General features: G+C 38.4%; 2 protein-coding genes and 1 long non-coding RNA gene across 4 annotated transcripts in view; 1 reads left to right on the plus strand and 2 right to left on the minus strand.

Moving 5' to 3' along the window:
• The window catches only part of ITGA2 (integrin subunit alpha 2), a 95,440-nt gene extending 89,749 nt beyond the window's left edge, over positions 1 to 5,691 (plus strand). Inside the window, exons 29-30 of one of the 2 annotated variants that reach the window (XM_010974368.3) lie at positions 1,382 to 1,498; positions 1,962 to 5,691. In XM_010974368.3, coding sequence (XP_010972670.2) covers positions 1,382 to 1,498; positions 1,962 to 2,042 — 198 coding nt within the window. In that variant the 3' untranslated portion in view covers positions 2,043 to 5,691. The other variant, XM_064480567.1, reaches the window with a different exon arrangement.
• Positions 820 to 6,212, minus strand: LOC105084271 (uncharacterized). The gene is made up of 3 exons (XR_836681.3): positions 5,814 to 6,212; positions 3,568 to 3,725; positions 820 to 1,600 (listed from the first exon to the last, which is right to left on the minus strand). It is a non-coding gene; the product is annotated as an uncharacterized LOC105084271 (long non-coding RNA).
• A 4,797-nt stretch (positions 6,213 to 11,009) lies between these two features.
• MOCS2 (molybdenum cofactor synthesis 2) lies at positions 11,010 to 18,972 on the minus strand. Its single transcript, XM_010974386.3, has 6 exons — positions 18,851 to 18,972; positions 17,518 to 17,662; positions 15,214 to 15,341; positions 14,476 to 14,626; positions 13,465 to 13,588; positions 11,010 to 11,584 (listed from the first exon to the last, which is right to left on the minus strand). The coding sequence occupies exons 2-6, from the start codon at positions 17,613 to 17,615 to the stop codon at positions 11,516 to 11,518; spliced, it is 570 nt and encodes a 189-aa protein (XP_010972688.1). The 5' UTR covers positions 17,616 to 17,662; positions 18,851 to 18,972; the 3' UTR covers positions 11,010 to 11,515.
• Positions 18,973 to 20,779: the final 1,807 nt, after the last annotated feature.

The raw sequence follows: 20,779 nt of genomic DNA on the forward strand, positions 1-20,779 counted from the left end.
TATGATTCTTTCTCCAATTAAAAAAAATAGAATATACAGTTTTACTGCTAGCCAGGCTATTACAAAGCCACAGAGGCTGCCAGGAAGCGGACAGTAAAAATCATATGACCCAGGAATCCTGATCCTGGGCATATATCCAGAAGGAACCCTACTTCAAAAAGACACCTGCACCCCAGTGTTCACAGCAGCACTATTTACAATAGCCAAGACACAGAAACAGCCTAAACGTCCATCAACAGATGACTGAATAAAGAAGATGTGGTATATTTATACAATGGAATACTATTCAGCCATAAAAACTGACAACATAACACCATCTGCAGCAACATGGATGTTCCTGGAGAATGTCATTCTAAGTGAAGGAAGCCAGAAAGAGAAAGAAAAATACCATATGAGATCACTCATGTGTAGAATTAAAAAAAAAAAAAGAACATAAATACTAAACAGAAACAGATTCACAGACAGAATACAAACTTGTGATTGCCAAGGGATGGGGTGTGGGAAGGGACAGATTAGGATTTCAAAATTTGTAGATTCTGACAGGCATATATAGAATAGATAAACAAGATTATACTGTATAGCACAGGGAAATATATACAAGATCTTGTGGTAGCTCACAGTGAAAAAAAAATGTGACATTGAATATATGTATGTTCATGTATAACTGAAAAATTGTGCTCTACACTGGAATTTGACACAACATTGTAAAATGACTATAACTTAATAAAAAAAAAGGGGGGGGGGTGCAAACTTCAGGCAAAATTGGCCCAGGCTGAGGCTGCCACCTGCTTCTGTAAATAGTTTTACTGGAATACAAAAAAAAAAAAAAAATCATATGTATCCTCAAGGACACTTTATCATGAAAAGGACAGCTTGAGCCTTGAGATATTACTTCTACTTTTTAAACAATCCATATCAAGTAATCTTGAGCGAGAGTGAGATAACTATTTTAGGACCCCAGTACAAAGTTATGGTTGTTGTTGTTTAACCACAAGGGATTTATTTGGGTTGTTAATTTGTTGAGTCCCCTCCCAAAGACTGGGTGCTAAATGCTTTCACTTGATGAGACTGGATGCCAACAACTGAAGTTGCCATTTCGTAAGTGATTAAAGCATCTGAGACTGCCAGAGATGATGTGTCCGCTGAACACTGGTGCAACTAAAGGCAGGAAATGGGAAGACATGCTTGGCTTGCCTGTATTCTGCAGGCACATCTTCTCTGGAGCTTGTACTGCAGTGTTTAACTGAGGATCACGAGCCTGAGGAAGTCACATCCCCTTTCTAGATCGTCACTTACAAAATTACAGGATTTGGCTAGACCATCTCAGTCTTTTTTGGTGCTAAAATTAATTAACGCAATTGTTGTGTATACACATTTACAGATCCCCATTACGATAATGAAACCTCATGAGAAAGCCGAAGTACCAACCGGAGTTATAGTAGGAAGTGTAATCGCTGGAATCCTTTTGCTATTAGCTCTGGTTGCAATTTTATGGAAGGTAAGACATGTTTCATATTTTAAATTACAGATTCCTGAAGACTTCTGTCTTGAATCTCCTTATCAAACAGCAACCCTAAGTTTTATGTGGTACTTCCTCCTCCTTTAGTAAGAAAAAAGGAAACACAAGGTTACCTGAAAATTTTCACTCATGTTCTTGGAAACAGTAAGAATTTTATCTCCTTGGTCCTGGTCCCTTTTTTTCCACCTTCCCTTCATCAGACCCTTGAATGTTTGTTCAGCTCCAAGTGTAAGTAAGTGGACCCTGAAAATATAACTCTGTGCAGTTCAACTCTGGGTATGACTCTCCCTGCGGAGGGGCTGATGTCAGGTCAGTACTCCGCACACTTGCCTCTTCTGGAGCCCCATCATTCCCAGAGGGCTTTAGAAAAAGCCATCAGCTAGTGGGGTCCCAGCCCCGTAGAAAATAAGCCACTGGTGGTAACGTACATCATCTCTTACAGCTTGGATTCTTCAAAAGAAAATATGAAAAAATGACCAAAAATCCAGATGAAATAGATGAGACCACAGAACTCAACAGCTGAATCACCCAGCAGTTCCCACTGCCTTGGGAAGAGGAAGCGTCACAGCCAGGGTTTGCTATTTGCATGAAAGGATTTTTTTTTAAATCCCAGTGTAATTTTATAATGTGATAGGTACACTATCCTGATATTTTAAGAAAACTGCAGGTCGGTTTGTAAAGAAATCGTGGGAGGTTTGAGAGGGTTAGGAGTATAAAGGGTAAAAGACTTATTTTATATGGGGGAAAAGTGGTCTTTACGCTGGCTGGTTCAGTTTGTAATGTGTATTGTGTCAGAAACATGAAATGCTTCCAAACAGTAGACGTCTTAAAGAAAAATATAATAACCCTTATCTGGGGGTGGGGGGGACCCAATCATTTAAAATGATTGTTTTTAAACAACAACAAAAATGGAAGAGTACTTGGTATAGGTGTGTAATTAGCTTGGATATTGATGCTGATGGGAAACTAACACAGGCCTTCAACTTATGCTGCTCATCAAAAGTTGCCACAGAGGATATTTTCAGTGATAATTTTGTTTATAAACTAGGTAAAATTTGCTTTGTCAGCCCACAGCTGCCTCCTCCAAGTCCCTTTCTTGCAATGATGGACTTATCAAAACATGCTTGACCGCCCGCTAGGAGCCTCCCGTGTGCCTACTGCAGGGGAAACTGCCATTCAGGTGGCGGGGTCGGGGGTGTCTAGAGGCCAAAGCACAAACTTCTGTTTAAAATGTGTAACCTCATTTCTCTCTGCTGGAGGTCCCACCTGGAAGGGAGAGGAAATTTCCTTTCTCCTTTAGGGTTTATGGCTGGCTGGCAGGCAGGCAGGGACCTTGTGAATTGCTAAAAGGTGAGTAATTTCTTTGGAAACCTTCCTCCTTCCACACTGAACCTCTCCCCCACCTCCTGGCACCCCATATTCTCGAAGGCCACTGCTGCCCGCCTTCCTCTGTAGGACGCCGGAGTTACCCACCCTCTCCCATTCCCGGGGCAGCAATTCTTCACCAGGTGTGAAGAGGAAGTCATCTGTTTAACTTCCATACTTGGAGTGAATTCCCGTACAATCCCCTTAACTTCAGGGAGCTATTTTCATTTGTTGCTAAACATGTAAAGAAAAATAAGCAAGTGAATTTCTAACTTTTGGGATTTCAGGCAGCATAAACAAGGTAAAGTATAAACATCTCAGGAATTTGCAAGAAGCTACAAGGAGACATTAGAAACCACCAAGTCAGCATGTGCACCAGCTGTGCTTGTCTGTTTCTGGAGGACTTAAACTTCCAGAAGGACTTTCACCCGGGAGTTTGCTCCCCAGGCAGCGTCTTAGTCCCCAGTGCCTGAGAGTCTAAGGGTCAGACTGGGATGAGGCCCGGTGATCTGTATTGTAACAAGCATCCTGGTCCTTAGGATGTAAATGGGCCTTCATGAGCAACACCACCCACTTCTGCACCTTCTTTTCTCTGGTTCTGAGCCCACATGTGCTCTAGGAGGGACTGGGAGAGGGGGCACCAGTGAAGGTCGGGGGACTATTTTATGTCAGAATATACATACCTAAAGCTTCAGACAAGTCACTCAGCCTCTGTAAACTTCAGTGTCCTCGTTATGAAATGGGAGACTGGGTTGGAGCTCAGCAGCGACGCTTTTAAATTTAAAAATCTACTATCTGGGTTTCTTGTAATGCAAATAGACAATCCTCCAAGAATCTGACTCTGAAAGGAAGTCAGAGGAAAACAGGTATTTGCCCACGTGTGCCTGGCCTCTGTAATGGCAGTCATGGGCTGTCTGCACAGTTTCATTACTTTGTATTTGACGAAACAAAGGAAAAGCAAACAATTAGCCATAAAGCGCCTGGAGTTTGTAGCAAGAACAGCATGTTATTCTCTAGTTACAGGTGCTAGAAACCAATCTTATAACAGCTGTGTGGACTCAAACACTGTCTCAGTCCAATAAAATTTTCGTTTAAAAAAGAGTGGAGGAGAAATTGGCATTAAGCTGATAAAGACTATTTAATAAACTGGGTAACTGCTGTATATATGTGCTAGTTCTTCAATGTAATATACTGAGAATTACAGGATGTCATCCTTTTACTTTACTCTGCCTCACTTCCTCAGATAAACACTAAGCTGAGGTCACATACACACAGAGCTCTGGCAAGACCTGCCTTAGACAATCTGCCTTGATGGCGGTTTCCCTTTTTTTTCCCCCTAAAAAGTCACGACTTGTCTCTGCACTGTTTATCCCACTGGGGCAGGGCTTCTCAACCGTGACACTCCTGACACTGGGTGCCAGGTAATTCATTCTTGTGGGTGCTGTCCTGTGCATGGCAGGATGTTTAAAAGCATCCCTGGCCTCTACCTACCAGTACCAGCAGCAGCCTCTCCCCCTAGTTGCCTCCAGACATTGTGGAGCGCCTCCTGGGAGGCAATATCACCCCGATTGAGCAAGTTGCCTAAATATACAACTTCTGTTAACAGGTCACAGATTTGAGGCAGAGGCTCTAGAGAGGAATTATTTCTCAAACACTTTTAAACAAAGGTTGAATATTCATCCAAAAAATTAAAAAACTGTTTGAAAAAAACAGCTATGTATTCTTATTCAGTCATACTTTTGTTTTAAAAGTTAAGTAGAATATGGGGCTTAAAAGATGCTGTCTTAAAATTTCCATTTCATAAATGGTGTATAGACAATATATACAAAATGTGATAAAAATTGAGGTGCTATATGCATGGCTGCCACACAAGCCTTATAAAATAGTAACATGGTAAAATAGTCTGTGAAGAAATTGCATTATTTGAAATTGTGCATCATTCATTTTTGCAGCAAAGAGCTGGCCAGAAATTTTTCCTAGCTGGCTGTTACTTTCATAAAGTAGTCAAAGTTATCTATTAACTGTGAAAAGAAAACTAAAACCAATTTATCATAATCACACAAGTGATTATACTAAAAGTTATTATAAAAGGTGTAATTTTATAATGTATTTAACTATTGATACACAGCTATAACTTAATATATGAAAATCTCATAAATTAAGACATTAAACAGGATTCCTCAAACTGAGCTCCCTGGTCCACCTTTAATACTTCAATTTGCACACACAAAATAATCACATACATAACCTTCCAGGACTATGCCCTTCATTAACACATACTCATTTTAATCAATTCAAAAGACTAAACATCTAGAGGTAAAAGGTATTTACATGGGGGTAAAGTTTGAAATAAATAAGAATGTTAACTACTACTTTGAACTTTAATGAAAATGTAGCCATTATGTAAATATAAAAAGATGGTTTCATATGTACCTGAAATATTTTGGCAGATAAAAGTCAAAATATAAATGTATATATTGCACGACTATGTTCAAAATGTGTATTTTTTAAAGACAGATTGTCTTGGATAGTTTCCTTCATATGTAATGTATAAATCTTTAAGATGTGATAAGTATATTTGCTTTTTTTGATTAACTCATCTTTTTTTCACACCAAAAATACTGAAATGTATGCATGTTTGTACAATGAAGTGTCACAATTTGATTTCTAAGAAACAAAAAAATCAAATTGGAGCTGTAACCAACAAGAGCTTTTCTCCTATTCAAGTATGAAAATTATTATTTAATTGTAAGCCACTCTTTACCATGCCACATTACTAAATATCATTAAATCATCTTGAAAGTAAAGCTATTTACTTTGGAATTTGAATTTTATAACTTATGTGTTTCACTATATCTTATGCACTCACTGTGCCTCAGAACACCTTCAGGACAGTGTAAGAAAAGTAAGGATGTATCTAATCTCTTACATTAGTAGCAGTGGCCACAAAGATGCTTTGCAGGAACCTTTAACTGTCTTCATAGTTCGGGGACTAGTTGTAAAACCTTGCTCCTCACAGTGCAGTCAAAGGGTAGGCAGCGCTGCATCACCCAGAACCTGTTACAAAATGCAGATCCCAGGTGACAACGAGAACTGAATTCCAGTCGGAAATTTAAGATCGCCAAATGATTCATGCTATGTTAAAGTTTGTAAAGCGCTGCCCTAAGACACAATTTACCTCCAGAAATACGTGCTTGCGACAGAAAAAAGAAAAAATTGGCCGAAGTGTTACAGCCTAGCAGAGCTGTCATCTGCATAGTTTAAACTTTTTAACAGTAAGCAAGAGGTTTTATATATTCTTAAGGATTAAGTATGATTATAAAACAAGCTACGTACCAGGCTCAGAGACTGGCCATCATTGCATAGCTGGTGCATCGATGCAGAGCCTGGGGGGAATGCGCTGCCTTTCACACTGAGGCACAAGCATCTCTGTTCCCGATCAGGGGATCCCTCACATGCCGCCCTCCATTCACTCCATCTCAGCTCTGGTGAACTATGTCATAAGAGCAGCTTATTGCAGAACCACCACCAGTAAGTGTGTTTGATATGCTCTGTCCACTAGAATACAACTTTGGAGAAGAACAACATTCATTTTTGTTTGTTTTGTCACAGAGTAGATTAAGAAGTACTGCTAAAGACCTGTATCAAAGCTACCATTCTCTCCCAAATCAAAAAACAGCTTTTTATTTGTTTCTTTAAAAAATAATTCCTTTCATTTATTCTACATCACCTGTTAAAAACTACACAGAGCATTAAAAAAAAATTCCTCATCCTACCACAACCATTAATATTTAAACTAAAATACCAGTTAAAAACTGGAAATCATCTTACTCAAAAACAGGCACTGATTTTTATCTGAGGACCACTCCAACCTAACCAAAAGAAAAAGGCTATTAACTGAACTTTTTGGTTCTGTGCAAAAGTAACCAACTAAAAAGCTAACTCGAGTTGCTCTTACATAGCCCTGACTCCACCGCCCTCTGCTGGATGAGCTACCTAACTACATCACACAAATTATTGCCTCAAGAGAAGTGACAGATGGATTGTCATTATGGAAAACAGTATGGAGATTCCTAAAAAAACTAAAAACAGACTTACCATATGGTCCAGCAATCCCACTCCTGGGCATATATCCGGAAGGAATTTAATTTGGAAAGATACATGCACCCCAATGTTTACAGCAGCACTATATACAATAACCAAGACATGGAAGCAACTTAAATACCCATCAGCAGATGACTGGATAAAGAAGCTGTGGTATATATATATACAATGGAATACTACTCAGCTATAAAAAATAAAATAATAAAATAATGCCATTTGCAGCAACATGGATGGAACTGGAGATCATCATTCTAAGTGAAGTAAGCCAGAAAGAGAAAGAAAAATACCATGATATCACTCATATGTGGACTCTAATAAAAAAAAAGGAAAGAAAAAAGAGGACACTAATGAATGCATCTACTAAACAGAAACAGACTCACATAGTAAAACAATTTTATGGTTACCGGAGGAAAGCAGGTGGGAAGGGATAAATTTGGGAGTTTGAGATTTGAAAAGGTTAACCACTATATATAAAAATAGATAAAAAACAAATTTCTTCTGTATAGCACAGGAAACTATATTCAATATCTTATAATAACCTTTAATGAAAAGTATGAAAACAAATATATGTATATATATGCATGATGAGGACATTACGCTGTACACCAGAAACTGACACACTGTAACCGACTATACTTCAATTAAAAAAAAAACCTGTCAACATCATGAATTCCAAATTGTCAGTGAGAGATGTGAATTAAAGGAAGAAATATTTGGCATTCCTTTTTATACTTTTCATAATAAGCTGAAAACTAAGGGAGTAAAGGAAGAAAAGTCAAAATATTTAATAAATTATAGCAAGCAAAAATGTAGGTAAATCAAATCATAGCAACACTTTAGAACATGTTAAAATCAGCTTTAGATTTCATAGCACTCTTTCTAGATAATTTAGAATACTTTTTTTTCCCTAGACATATCACTCCAGCTGAATTCTGACTGTATCAAGCAATTCCATTTATACATTATAAAGTTAAATGAAGAGAGGAAGAGAGAAGGGCAAGGGCAAGGGCAGGGCTGGATTCAAGAGATACCCAGGTCTCATCTTCTAATCCTCCAACAGGTCATTCAGGGATCTAAGATCCACACTCAAACTTCTGGTTTCTTAATCACTATTTCTCAAAACATACTGAAAATGTACTGTGACTCAACATCATATCCAAAGGACAAAAATATCCACAAAACCATGAAACACATCATGTTGATCATCTGTTGTTACTTTCATTCAAAGATAAAATTCTTTCCATTTTACTACCTGTTGAAAAACTTGAAACCCAAGTCATCTGAATTTCCTGCTTCTTGAGTGGACTTACCTATGCTGTCATACAGAGCCACAGTTCCAAAGCAACTTTTTAAACCTTACAATCCACTTAAAGGCTGGTTTTTCTTAGGTTACTTGATTCCTTAAGCAGCCAAGTTACAGATCTAGAAAGGCTGTGTCAGAGTGATGCTAGCCCCTTACTGTCTCACCACCAATTAACTCTGCCACTCCCAGGAAAGTCAGGATCAACAAAGACCCCATTTAAGTCCTACTGCAATGAACTAAAAAGCTTTCATCAGAGATGTCCCATCCCAATTTCAGCATGCCCCAGATTAACTCCTTAACCTTTGTATTGCAGACTGAAAAGCATAACAGTTTGTGTTCTTAACTTAAAACAAACCCAACTTAATGACGGCACGATTCTTTAAAAAAAATGCATAAAGAAAGTCATATTCTTTAAAAATATAACTACCATCAATAAAGACCCTCTGGAGAAATATCTGCCAAGGAAAATCCTGAAATCCACACATATCTCAGATGAACATATATGACATAATAAACAAATATCATACTAACACATAGGTACAAAATCCTAGGAACACTTGGTGGCCCAGTAACCTAATGACAATGTGCTTTCAGACAGAATGCAACTGACTCTTGTCCAATCACCAGCCCTTGTTCTCAAATGGGAGCAGGATAGTTTGGTGGAAGGGAGAGGGAGGCACTAAATTCAGAGAGGGTAAAGCTGAGGCCAGACACCACAGCAGAGGAATAGCTGGTGGAGGATTTGTCTGCCTTCCCAAGATCCTGTGGCCCAATTTCTGGACAGGTAAGGAATAAGCACCAAAGCAGAGGAGATTCCTAATGTCTACATGGCTGTCCCATAGGTCCCAGCCAAAGCCAGGACACAGGACCTTCCCCGTGGTCCATAAAGATGGTGGACAAGGACCACTGGTGGTGCCCAGCACAGAACAGGCACTCAAGATTTGAATAAATTCCTCAGGTAAAAAATGTTTTGTTAGGTCCCATTTGTTTATTTTTTCTTTTTATTTCTTTTGCCTTGGGAGACTAATCTAAGAAAATATTGCTCAAATCTATGTCAAGGAATGTTTCACCGATGTTCTATTCTAGGAGTTTTATGGTGTCATGTCTTATGTTCAAAAACATCCCAAACCTAAAAAAGGAAACAGATATTCAGGTACAGGAAACACAGAGGGTCCCAAACAGGATGAGCCCGAAGAGACGCATACCAAGACATATCATAATTAAAATGGCAAAAGTTAAAATGAGGATTCTAAAGGCAGCAAGAGAAAGAACAAAGGATCCTTTACAAGGGAACCCCTATAAGGTTATTACCTGATTTCTCTGTAGAAACTGCAGGCTAGAAGGAAGTGGTAGAGCGCATGCTCAGCACGCAAGAGGTCCCGGGTTCAATCCCCAGTACCTCCTCAAAGCGGAAACCAATGAAAAAACCTAATTACCTCCCCCTCAGAAAACAAACAAGAGAAATGCAAATTAAAACCACAATAAGTAATCACCTCACACCAGTCCAAACTGACTATCATCAAAATGTCTAGAAATAATACATGCTGAAAAGGATGTGGAGAAAAGGGAACCCTTGTACACTACTGATGGAAATGTAAATTGGTGCAGACATTATGGAAAACAGTATAGAGGTTTCTTAAAAAACTAAAAATAGAACCACCATATGATCCAGCAATTCCACCCTTGGGCATATACCCAGAAAACACAAAAATTCTAATTCAAAAAGATACATGCACTCCAATGTTCACAGCCATACTACTTAAACTAGCCAAGACACGGAAGCAACCCAAGTGCCCATCAAAGATAACTGGCTTAAGATATGTGTATAATTATATACACAAATACACACACTGGAATATTACTCGGCCATAAAAAAGAATGAAATATTGCCATTTGCAGCAACATGGATGGACCTACAGAATATCATGCTTAGTGAAATAAGTCAGAGAAAGAAAAATACTATATGATACCACTTACACATGGAATCTAAAAAATAATACAAATAAATCTCTAAAAACAGAAACAGACTCATAGACATAGAAAGTAAACTTATGGTTACCAAAGTGAAGAGGGAGCAGGGAGGGACAAATTAGGAGTATGGGATTAACAGATACAAACTACTATACATAACACAGATAAGCAACAAGGATTTACTGCATAGAATGGGGAATTACACCCAGTATCTTGTAAAAACCTATAATGGAATATAATCTGCCAAAAAAAACCCAAATCACTGTGCTGTACTCCAGAAACTAACACAATATTGTAAATCCAATATATGTCAATTAAAAAACAAACTGTATGGAATTTATATACTAAGATCTATCAAGATAGCATATAAATTGTCCACACAAAAATTGGACCATTGTTTAGTATAAAGATTGCAGAAAGCATAGCTTTATTAACAACTTCACTAATGACAAGGTTACTTAAGCAATTAAAAATGATCTGAAAATGCTTTTAACTAAATAATTATATAATTTTCCCTTTCAATTGGTTGTGGATCCAATTTTATAACTAACATTATAGCACAAAGCATCCTTGTTGCTAGTTAGTTTGCCTGGTTTTACAATTTTCAGCTAATTCATGTATTGATACAATACTAATAACTAATGAAATACAGTAGGTGTTATGGTAAGATTATACATTCTGAAATACTAGAAATCTCCATATTTTGAAATAGCTATTACTGAATTTTTAAAAATAGGTAAATATGGCTTTTAAACTTTAAAATCATGTGTTTATTTAGCTTATTTTTAAAATATATAGATTCCAAAAATACATCATATCAAGAGTGTCTGGTAAAGACCTTTTATAACTTCCAGTTCTGCCAATATTCCTATAATGCACCCCTGATAACAATGACATCACTGGGTATAGGGGCGAGGGGCTGGGGGCAGCCTCTGAGACACAGTCACTGAGAAGGGGGCCACACTTCAGTGTAAGTTACAATCAGAACTTAGTCATGGAATAATATGCCTACCACAAGTATCTTTCCTCAAACTTAAATTATTCTTCCATTCTTTTCCTAAAGTCTTTCCTCTGTCTCTAGTTCCCATATAAGCCCTCATTCTAAACACACATTTATTTTACTTTTCTCTCTTTTTTTCCACTCATTTACGTAAGTATCAGTACACTATCTTCTGCAGAAGAAAAATCAAAATGTGATCAAAGATAAAAATTTATCAAAATAATATCTCAGGACTCTAAAAACCATAAATGATTTAATCACTGGTTGCCCAAAAGCATTCTTTGTTTCTTTTCCAAGATGATGATGATTCTTCATACATTTCCTAAAAAAACAGAACCATAACAAAAGTTCAAAAGAGAGTATTTTAATAAATGCAAATATATTTGAATAAATCATGAAAATGAATATCACAACTATTTAAATCTGTTGCTCTTTTAACAATCCAATGGCTATTTGCATAAGGCATTGAGAGCAGAAAAATGAATAAACATGTTCCCTGCATGCAAGGACTCAGTCCGGTAGGAGAAATGACAGAAGAGAAGCCTTAACAAGACAAGGGGCAACCACAGAAAGGAATACACAATTAATTCCACTCAGGACCAAGACAGGAGACAGCCTGGCAAAGGTTATACAGGGAAGATGGAAGGTCTTTAAACCTTTTTTTCTTTCCAAACACTCCTACTACTTCTACATTTCTAAACATGCTTTTCCAAAGGCAGGAAAGACATTTCTATTAGCTGTGAAATTAAGAAACTGCCACAGAGGTTCTTAAACAGGTCTGAGCTGCGTTCTGGGGACAAACGCTCTGTAAGTATGTGCCCTAGCCCCCTGTCCACCCCTGGCCTGTATCACAGATGATCTAAAGCACAGGCTGAGACCAGAACCAGACTAGGATTCAGCTAACCTGGGGAGGAAGGGGAATAAGAATTATCGTTTTCTCTTCCCCCTCTCTAGTCAGATTCTGTTTCTGTAGGAGTAGAAATCTGAATTCAACTGTCCTCTGAACACCTGTACACCCTCCCACCCTCTACAGATAGAAAAGTAAATAGAAAGCCCAGCTGGTCCTCAAGCATAAAAACGAGAGCGTGCCCCAACTCCTGCCCACTGCCTTATTCAGGGGTAAAGGGGGTTCCCTCTCATCTACTTTGTCAGCTGACTGTTCATTCTTTCCTCTCGGGTAAAGAAAGCCACCTCTGTCAGCCAAGCTCACAACTCATTCTGGAATGCTCTCCCTGTCTCGCTCTCTCCAGGGGCCTGTCTCATGTTCCATCAAAACTGTGGCCGCCCTGTTCACAGCAAATCAGCCAGATACCTGAGTTTCAGTGGGTTTCAATTTTTATTCAGTAAATATGGTCACTAAATGTCACAGTGGTTCAGAGTCCAATATGCTCACTGCACCACTGCCTGAGGCAAGAGGCTCCTAGGAAGGACTCGCCCTCTGGCCTCAGCTCCTGGCCTTCTGCTCTACTGGGCGCTGAATGCCTTCCTCAGCCTTGCTCTCAGCCACAAAGCTGCAGGCAGTTCTAGGCTCTTAAAGGTCATTACACATGTCTGAGGGTACAGAGCAATGCCACTGTGGAGGTTAGCACGCCAGGCGAGAAATTAGGGAGCTGGGCCTTTTCATCTCTTCAGAATGTTCTATTTAACCAGAGAATTGTTTGCTTTTATTGATGGGTTTCACGTACGGACAGAAAATAAGCTAGAATTTCCAATTCAGGCTTTTAAATCCACTCACTATGCATGTTCTCCAAGGAGGCAATATCCTATCCTTTTCTCTTCCAAAGATGAAGGAGCTCCAGAATGCTCTTTTTTCCTGAGGAACCCCTAATTTAGCCACTGTTTAAACAGCCACACATTATTCCCACTCTCCAAAGGAAAGACCCTCTAATTGAAGGGAATTCTAATCTAAGTATTACTTCATATATGAACCACCGGAATGGCCCAGACGAGGAATTCTGTTACCACTTGTTGTGGTCTACTCCGCACCATGCATTCTTCGGGGCACATATTTTTCATGCTTAACAACCTTCAAAAGTATATTATTACACAGACATCTTATTTCACAGATTAAAAAAACAAGGTTCTACAAAGTCAATGAAGGCCCATGAATACAAATTCTGTATGTACTCTTCTTCCTTAGCCTTTAAAAATTCCTGAGAAAAATCATGCCCAAAGGCAAAATCAGAGATGGTCTGGACTTACCTTCTTCCATATGGGCACCCTGGCTTTTAAAGTATCAATGGCATAGCTCACAGCTTCGAGGGCTGCAGCCCTGTGGGCTGAAGACACAGCAATGATAATGCTCGCTTCCGACACCGGAACTAAGCTTTAGCAAAATGAAGAAAAAAATTCATCACCTCCTCTGAGGATACTTGTTAAAGAATCTACTATTAGATACATGGGGAGGGGGGAATTTCCAGTGAAGCATCCCTGGAACCAAACACTCAGTTCTGTTTTACCTAAACATCCCATGTAGTATAAAACATTAATTCATCCCAGCTGCTTTTGGCAGAGGGGAGGTCGAGGTTGTGACTAACTTGTTAACAGCTACTCACTAAATTTATTTGATGGGCACCAAGGAGAAAGGCAACTTTCACTGATTCAACAAATAAATACCTGATTCAAACAAACGAGGCACAGTGCCAGGTAATGTCGAAAGATACAAAGTTATCCCAGGATGAACACAAAAGAGAATTTACAATATTAAATAGCAATAAATAGTAAATAACAGAATTATTAACATTATTTTTAAAATTACACTTACTAATTAATAACTAATAGATGATAAATTTAGTCTCAATTGTGAGGTTCTTTTCAAAGTATGGAACACCACTCTTCTTTGTGGTGCAAAAAGGCAAACTAATTTAAGGACCTTAAAAGGCATTTATATAAAAAAATTCTCTTAAGAGACTGTCATTTAAACAGAGTCCAGACTACAAAATAGTTCTGAAAGGGCCTCAGGGCCTTTAGCACATATCAGCCCAGGCTGTTGGGCACAGAGCCTGAGTCTTGCACGTTTGGACTTTGTTCCAGCATCAGCCACTCTCCAAATACTACAACGTAACAACCAGCCTAAAAGGCACCCTCTGCCAGAATACACAAATCTCCCTCCCAAGGTAATGCAGGATGCCAATGAAAGATTCTAGAATCAGAATTAGTATAAAAGTGGAAAACAACTATGCTTAACTTTTAAATTGATAAAAGGAATCATACCCAAGTCGATGGAATACTGCTATGTGTCTGACTGGCCATTTTTGCCTAATGTCAATACAAATTTTTCTGATTTCATTTTCCGCCATTGGTAGATATGCTTCATATTCTAAGCTAATGACTTTCTTCCCTTCAAAGTTATTCCTTGTAATCCCTAAAAAAAAAAAAATTACTATTAAAATTTCTCCTTAAAACAGAAATGCACACTAACAGAATAAAAAAGGATTATTTTTGAATAGACAAGTAGCATACTGATTGTCTAAAAATTACTTTGAAATCTTCTGAAGACAAAACCTTGATTAGAAAATCAAAAGGTAATTATCAGAAAGATAAGGAAGTAAAATGACACTGATCTGCCAAGCTTACTGAAAACATTCATACAACAAACCAGTAAGTACTCTAACAATTAACACTTGACCCTTAAAAGGAAAACTGTCTTCTCAGGATTATCATTAAGATACTATCCTTCACCATTTCTTTCCTCTCAATATTTGGAAAATACAGAATTCTCTCTGCTAATAATGACTGTTATCCGACTTTTTTTTTCTTTGCCTTTAACATAGGTTAATTTGAAGATTACTAAAACAAAACAAGAACTAAAAAATTTCTACTCACTACCATGGGTAATCTTGGCTTACTGCTCAGTATCTTAAAATCCTCTATTAAAACTGAACATGAGAAACACTTGATAATTTCTATTGTCTTGTATAGTCAATAGGTTCTGTAAAAACTGCAACTCACCTACAAATAGGGATATTGCACCACAGAGTGGAGAAATCACCAGCCGTGAGACTTCATCTATGGAAAGTTTCTCAGATGTGAGTTTTATTATATCTTTAGATTTCTCTTCAACTTCATTCATATCTTTCCTAGAAATAAGATAGTAAGAAACTTTAATATTGGTACCAGAGGCAGAACACTCCACTTATAGGCTGTGTTTCAATTTATATTTTTTTCTGCATTAGATGTGTTAGGAGGCATGATTTGATATGAATGATAAAAACAAGCAAGTGTAAAATTTTAGCAGAACTCAATAATTTTACAAATATCCCTAATGAATCAAGCATGATATAAAAAGGAATTCACTACTAACATGATCACTTAAAATGTAATCTACCTCATACGCCAATGTATTCCAAATTCTGGAATTGCTACTCTTAACCTCCTGTTCAGACGTGACACCTTCACCCACATGCACATCACCTCTAACACCTATATTACCAAGCACCACACCCAGAACTGCCTTTTTCTTTATCTAAAAAGGAGAGAGAGCAGAAACGATGGTGACTCCACAGGAACTAGGTTCATTTCACTATCAGACACAAGCTCAGTTAGGTAATTGAGGAAATAAGGGAATGGAATGCATGCCTCTTCACCAGATGCTGTGAAAGTACTTTGCCACGCATTTGTCATTTCATTCATCAGCATTTATAACAGACTCACTAAGGTTCAGAAACTGGATCCCCTGCGCTGGATATAGACCAGGGAACAAAAGACCTGGCTCCTGCACTCAGGGTGCTTACACTGGAGTAAGAACAAAGGAATAAATGGGAATTACAATTAGGGAAAGCATATGGAAAAAAACAGGGTTCTGAGACAGAGAATGGGGGCTGGGGAAGTGTGGTTAAGATAAGAGGCTCATGCTATCAGGAGAAAAAAAAAAAAAAAGACAAATTTTCATATGCCAGTGGATTCCAGGATGTTTCAACCTCCTGTACATGCCACCCAAGCTGCTTCTACTTCTTTCTCTTGCAGTATGATATAGTAAATCCAAACATGGTCTACGAACATCACACCCCGAGTTTCACAACTTGATTCTATAAGAACATAGGTTCTAAAATCCTATCAAACTCAAATAATACACAATGCTGTTGAGTAATCTTCGTCTTCCCAAAGAACAGCTCTAGTCACCACACACACAGACACACAAGCACACCTTCCACGGCGGCCCACTGTCTTATGAATAAATTCCAAACTCCAAAAAATAGCACTTTTCTATAATCAAAATAAAATTGAGACACATATCTAACAAGGAATTCTATTATTTCCAAACAGTAGAACTAAGAAAATCCAATCACGATCAACATGCTTGGCAATTTGCTTTGCGATATTTATTCTTCATATTTTGGGGCACTACCCTCCAGGAGAGTAAGGGGAAAAAAGTAGGTGAAAAAAATAAATAGGCATCTTTGGCTTGTTTCTTTCTTTAATGAAACCAATGTTTTCCCATTGAGTATGATACCTTCTCTTGATTTTGGAGAAAAACACTATCAAATTAAGAAAGTTTTCTTTCATTCCTAACTTACCAAGAGTTTTTAATTGAGGATGGTTGTTAATTTCTACATTATTTATTCCTCAGTTCACAAATAAAGCCTCATTCTGTCTCTCCAGATCACACTGAGAAATGTTCTTATATAGTACCTTACTCAGATATGGACTACATTATTTGGAAATATGGAAAGATGACATTGGTCCTAGAGTCACTTGCAATATAGCTGTAATAAAGCTGTCTCTTTATACCTAGAAAATGGTAAGCTTTCTTTTTAGGAAGGGTGATCTTTTTACTTTCTAGCAATGCAATTTTTCTACATTTCTCTGTGCCCAATAGTAACAAGCATATTTGTGAAAAAGTGCATGGAGTCCAATAATCCAAATTCAAATGTTGGCTCTGCCACTTGTTAGCTATGTGATCACAGATGAGCTTTTTAATTTCTCTGAATTTCAGTTTCCCCTCTGCAAGACAGAGATATTAACACTCCAGTGTCCAGCAATGGGCCTGACATGAAATAAAATCTCAATAAACTATGATAAATCAATAGAATGAAGGTATCAAAACGACATTAAAGTAAACTGTTTACAACAGAATTGATAAAGAGATGATGAGTATTTATAAGTCTGTCTGCATCAATGCAAGAGTTGCTGCTCTCAGAAGATTTGGTGCAGACAGAGTTACAAAGAGGACACAGTTAAATCAAACCATTTAAAAGTTGTCATCTACATGATCCTTCTCCACAAGATTGGTTAAGAAAAGTGTATCTCACATACCCAAATGTCTCAAAAGCACTATCCTCCACTAATGGGGGGGATAATGGCAATTTCGTCTCCTGATTGTAGCTGGAGGAGCTGATCTCCAAGCTCGACATATTCTTGACGGACAGCAAATATCACCTGATTTCTGACATCGGCCAACCTGAAGGAATTAAAAAAAAGTATAATTAGATGCAGCAATGCTGAGTGAGACCCCAAATCTTCTCAGCTGCAACTAAAGTTACATAAATACTACTTTATAAAGCATCTTCTACAAAATTACTAATTAAACAAATTGATATTTTGCAGAGAAAGGATATATCCACTAAAGAATACACTTATTCTCCACAAAGAACACAGTAAACTGCTAACAACTCTTTATTGGATGCTATGTGTCTTGGGAAATTAAAGAAACAAACAAAAAAAATACTAGACTGGAGACAACATTCAGACCAGGTCAGGGGAAAAAAAAAGGAAAACTTAATTAGTACCTCCTGCCTTCACCAGGAGCTTTCTTTAGTAAACAAGCATACTAGTGTACCTAGGAAGGTTCCAAAGCACCAGGTGCCTCTCAGTAGGTAAATGATTAAAGGTAAAATAGGCCAGAAGCCCCACCACATTTCATTGATTAACAGAGCACTTTAAGAATTTAAAAGACATGAAGCCAAGAAGGAATGGTTTTCTTTTTGAACATACATTGTAGACTATCTTTTACACATCACTGGGACTTCCAAGTTAAATATCCAAACGGATTTGAGTGACACTATTAATATTCCTGGAATACGTTCAAATAAACCACTTTCATATTCTGTTCCACAAAAGACTTGAGACAGAAAAAACAGCAGTAAAATTATACATTTTCAAGAACCAGGAAAAAAAGTCAAATATTGCAAAAACTCAAATTTAGCAGCACCTAAGATTTACTGTCCTTCAATTTTCTTTCAATCTTAGAAATTTCTATTTTGAGTTCTCTAAAGAAGGGGCAGGACATAAAAGTTTAAAGAACACATTTTTAACAGAATTTGTAACAATTTCATATAATGTTATAAAGATGCAAAAATCTACATTTTTCAGTATTTTGTAAATTATAAAAGCAAATATAATCATGTCTCTTTAAGAGTATCTCAGTTCACTGTGTTTTTTCAGTAAAATATCTTTAACTTTTCTTAAGGAATTCTGCATTTAAAAACTAGAATTTAAGTTTTTAAGAGTAGTTCCAGAAAAATACAACTAATGACCCTTTGACATTAAGCATGTAAATCAAAATTAACTTTTTTTAACTTTTATCATTTACTCACACATTTTTAAATATTAAGAACTGTTAATCACATGCATTCTAAAAAACATTTACCCAGGATGGCGTGTTTCTATCTCATTCCACAGCTGTAATGCTTTTATTTTTTGTGGCACAGAAATGGTCTCTGAGCGAATTCCTGTTATTTCAGCACTTACTGCAAAATACAACACTTCAACCTGAAAAAGAGAGAACACGCTTTTAACGGTAACAACTCATAGTCCTTTTCTGACTGTCCTTGCTGGGTTTTCTTGTTTTCCAAATGTATTTCTTTAATCTAAAGACACTTCATAAGTTAGAGAAAATTAAGTGCCCATAAAGCTTTCAGTATATCTACAAGTTCAAATTTTGAAAAAAAATTGTTTTAAGTACAATTCAGACTAATTTCTGGATGCTTTTTACTTTTATAATGTTCGCATGCCACAACTAAAACTCTAACAATATCTTCTTAGAAACCATGAAGTGGGCCTTCAATTGACATGGTATTACAGCACCTTTCATAAATACTTAGGCAGTGAAGGAACAAATGTCTCAGTCAAGAGATGAATTACACAAATAAAATAAATGACCAAATACGGGAAAGACACGTCTTTCACGGTTGTCACAGAACCTTTGACTCAGGTCTACATTACATTGAACCCAGCTGTCCAGGATTAAGTTACGTAACACACAAACCCTGATATTTACAAAAGCAGATGGGCCTGAAATACAGGATAAACTGGTATTTCCTAGGACAAACCTATGCAGACTGCCTGGTATCTAAGGACTCCAACCAAGTAAAATGTCACTCAGAGCAAATTATTCTCTATGAAATAATCAAAAGTCTGCAAGTAATCAAAGGTTTGCAAATGCACAGATGAAGCACATTTCATCAGAGTTCTCAGTTAACTGCATTTCTTTTTAAGTTGGAAACCTGTCTTCGAACGAACAATCTGAGACGCAAGGTGGGCAAAGACCGTGGGTGCCTTTAGAAACCTGCCAAACGCCGTCACCTGCACCAAGAGTTCTAGGGGTGGACTTGCCCTTCAGTGGGGAGGCCGGCGCAAAGCCTCCGAAGCCGGGAGGGGCCCCCGTGGTAGCGACGGCCGCCGCGGTCTAGCTGAGCAGGGCTAGGTCTGTGGCGGGAAAGAGCGAGAACAGACACATCCGGACGGATCCCCATCCTCACCTGGCACCGCGTCACCATCCCGCCAGACGTCCCGTCTCCCTCGCTCGGGGTCCGGGCCGCGGAGGCGGAGACGCCAGATCCATGAAGCGCGCAGGCGCAACCTGCCGGCCCCTTCCGCCCACACAGGGCATGCGCAGAGCTAGCCCCGCCCCGCTGTTCCCGCAGCTTTTGCGCCGCTGACCGATCCGCGGAAAACTGGTTCACGCGCTGGTGGGTCGCGATGGTGAGCGAGAGCTGTAGGTGTCACTAAAAGGCAAAAGGGCTGACCACGCATGCCTTCCCTTCCTACGAGAAGTCGAGATGCGGGAGCAGTCCCCAGACTCTGCTGGAACCCTGCCACCTGCGTTCCGGCAGTTCGGCTTTTCCTCTTGCTCACCTGTAGGCTTCTTCTGACAGTTTTTAGCTACCCCGCCTTCCGGTTTAGGATTACTGTTCCATAAAGACTTAAAGCCTTCAACGTATCCGAGCACTCGAACTGTATCAAATTTCCGCTTTTTCTGTTTACTAGCTGCTTAGTAATTTATCCGCATACTCCATCTAACATCTCCACCTTTTTACCAATGAGAACTGCTTTGAATTGCATAGTTATGAGGGTATAGTTAGGCAGCCCTCCCCTTAGAGCTCACAATCCTGGATGTGAGACAGTCATAAAGCAGTAATGGTAATTCAGTGCACCAAATGTAATACTAGGGATACATGTTACATTTCATGGGAGTGGAGGGAGAGGGTGGCCGGTCACCTGAGGATTGTGCTCTAGGAAGTCCTCATGGAGGGGATAGATGCTTGAGCTAAATCTGCTGGAATGAGCGGCAGCAAAT

The sequence above is a fragment of the Camelus dromedarius genome, chromosome 3 (genome assembly GCF_036321535.1).
Source record: "Camelus dromedarius isolate mCamDro1 chromosome 3, mCamDro1.pat, whole genome shotgun sequence".
NCBI classification, from domain to species: Eukaryota; Metazoa; Chordata; class Mammalia; order Artiodactyla; family Camelidae; genus Camelus; species Camelus dromedarius.

Excerpts from the sequence above, each read along its gene's own strand:
- MOCS2 (XM_010974386.3), bottom strand. The coding sequence starts at position 17,615 with ATGTCGAGCTTGGAGATCAGCTCCTCCAGCTACAATCAGGAGACGAAA. Across the intron at positions 14,627-15,213 it reads TGCAATATCCCTATTTGTAG|GGATTACAAGGAATAACTTT; the intron begins GTGAGTTGCAGT and ends TTTTTTTTTTAG. Across the intron at positions 11,585-13,464 it reads GGGTGCCCATATGGAAGAAG|GAAATGTATGAAGAATCATC; the intron begins GTAAGTCCAGAC and ends CTGTTTTTTTAG.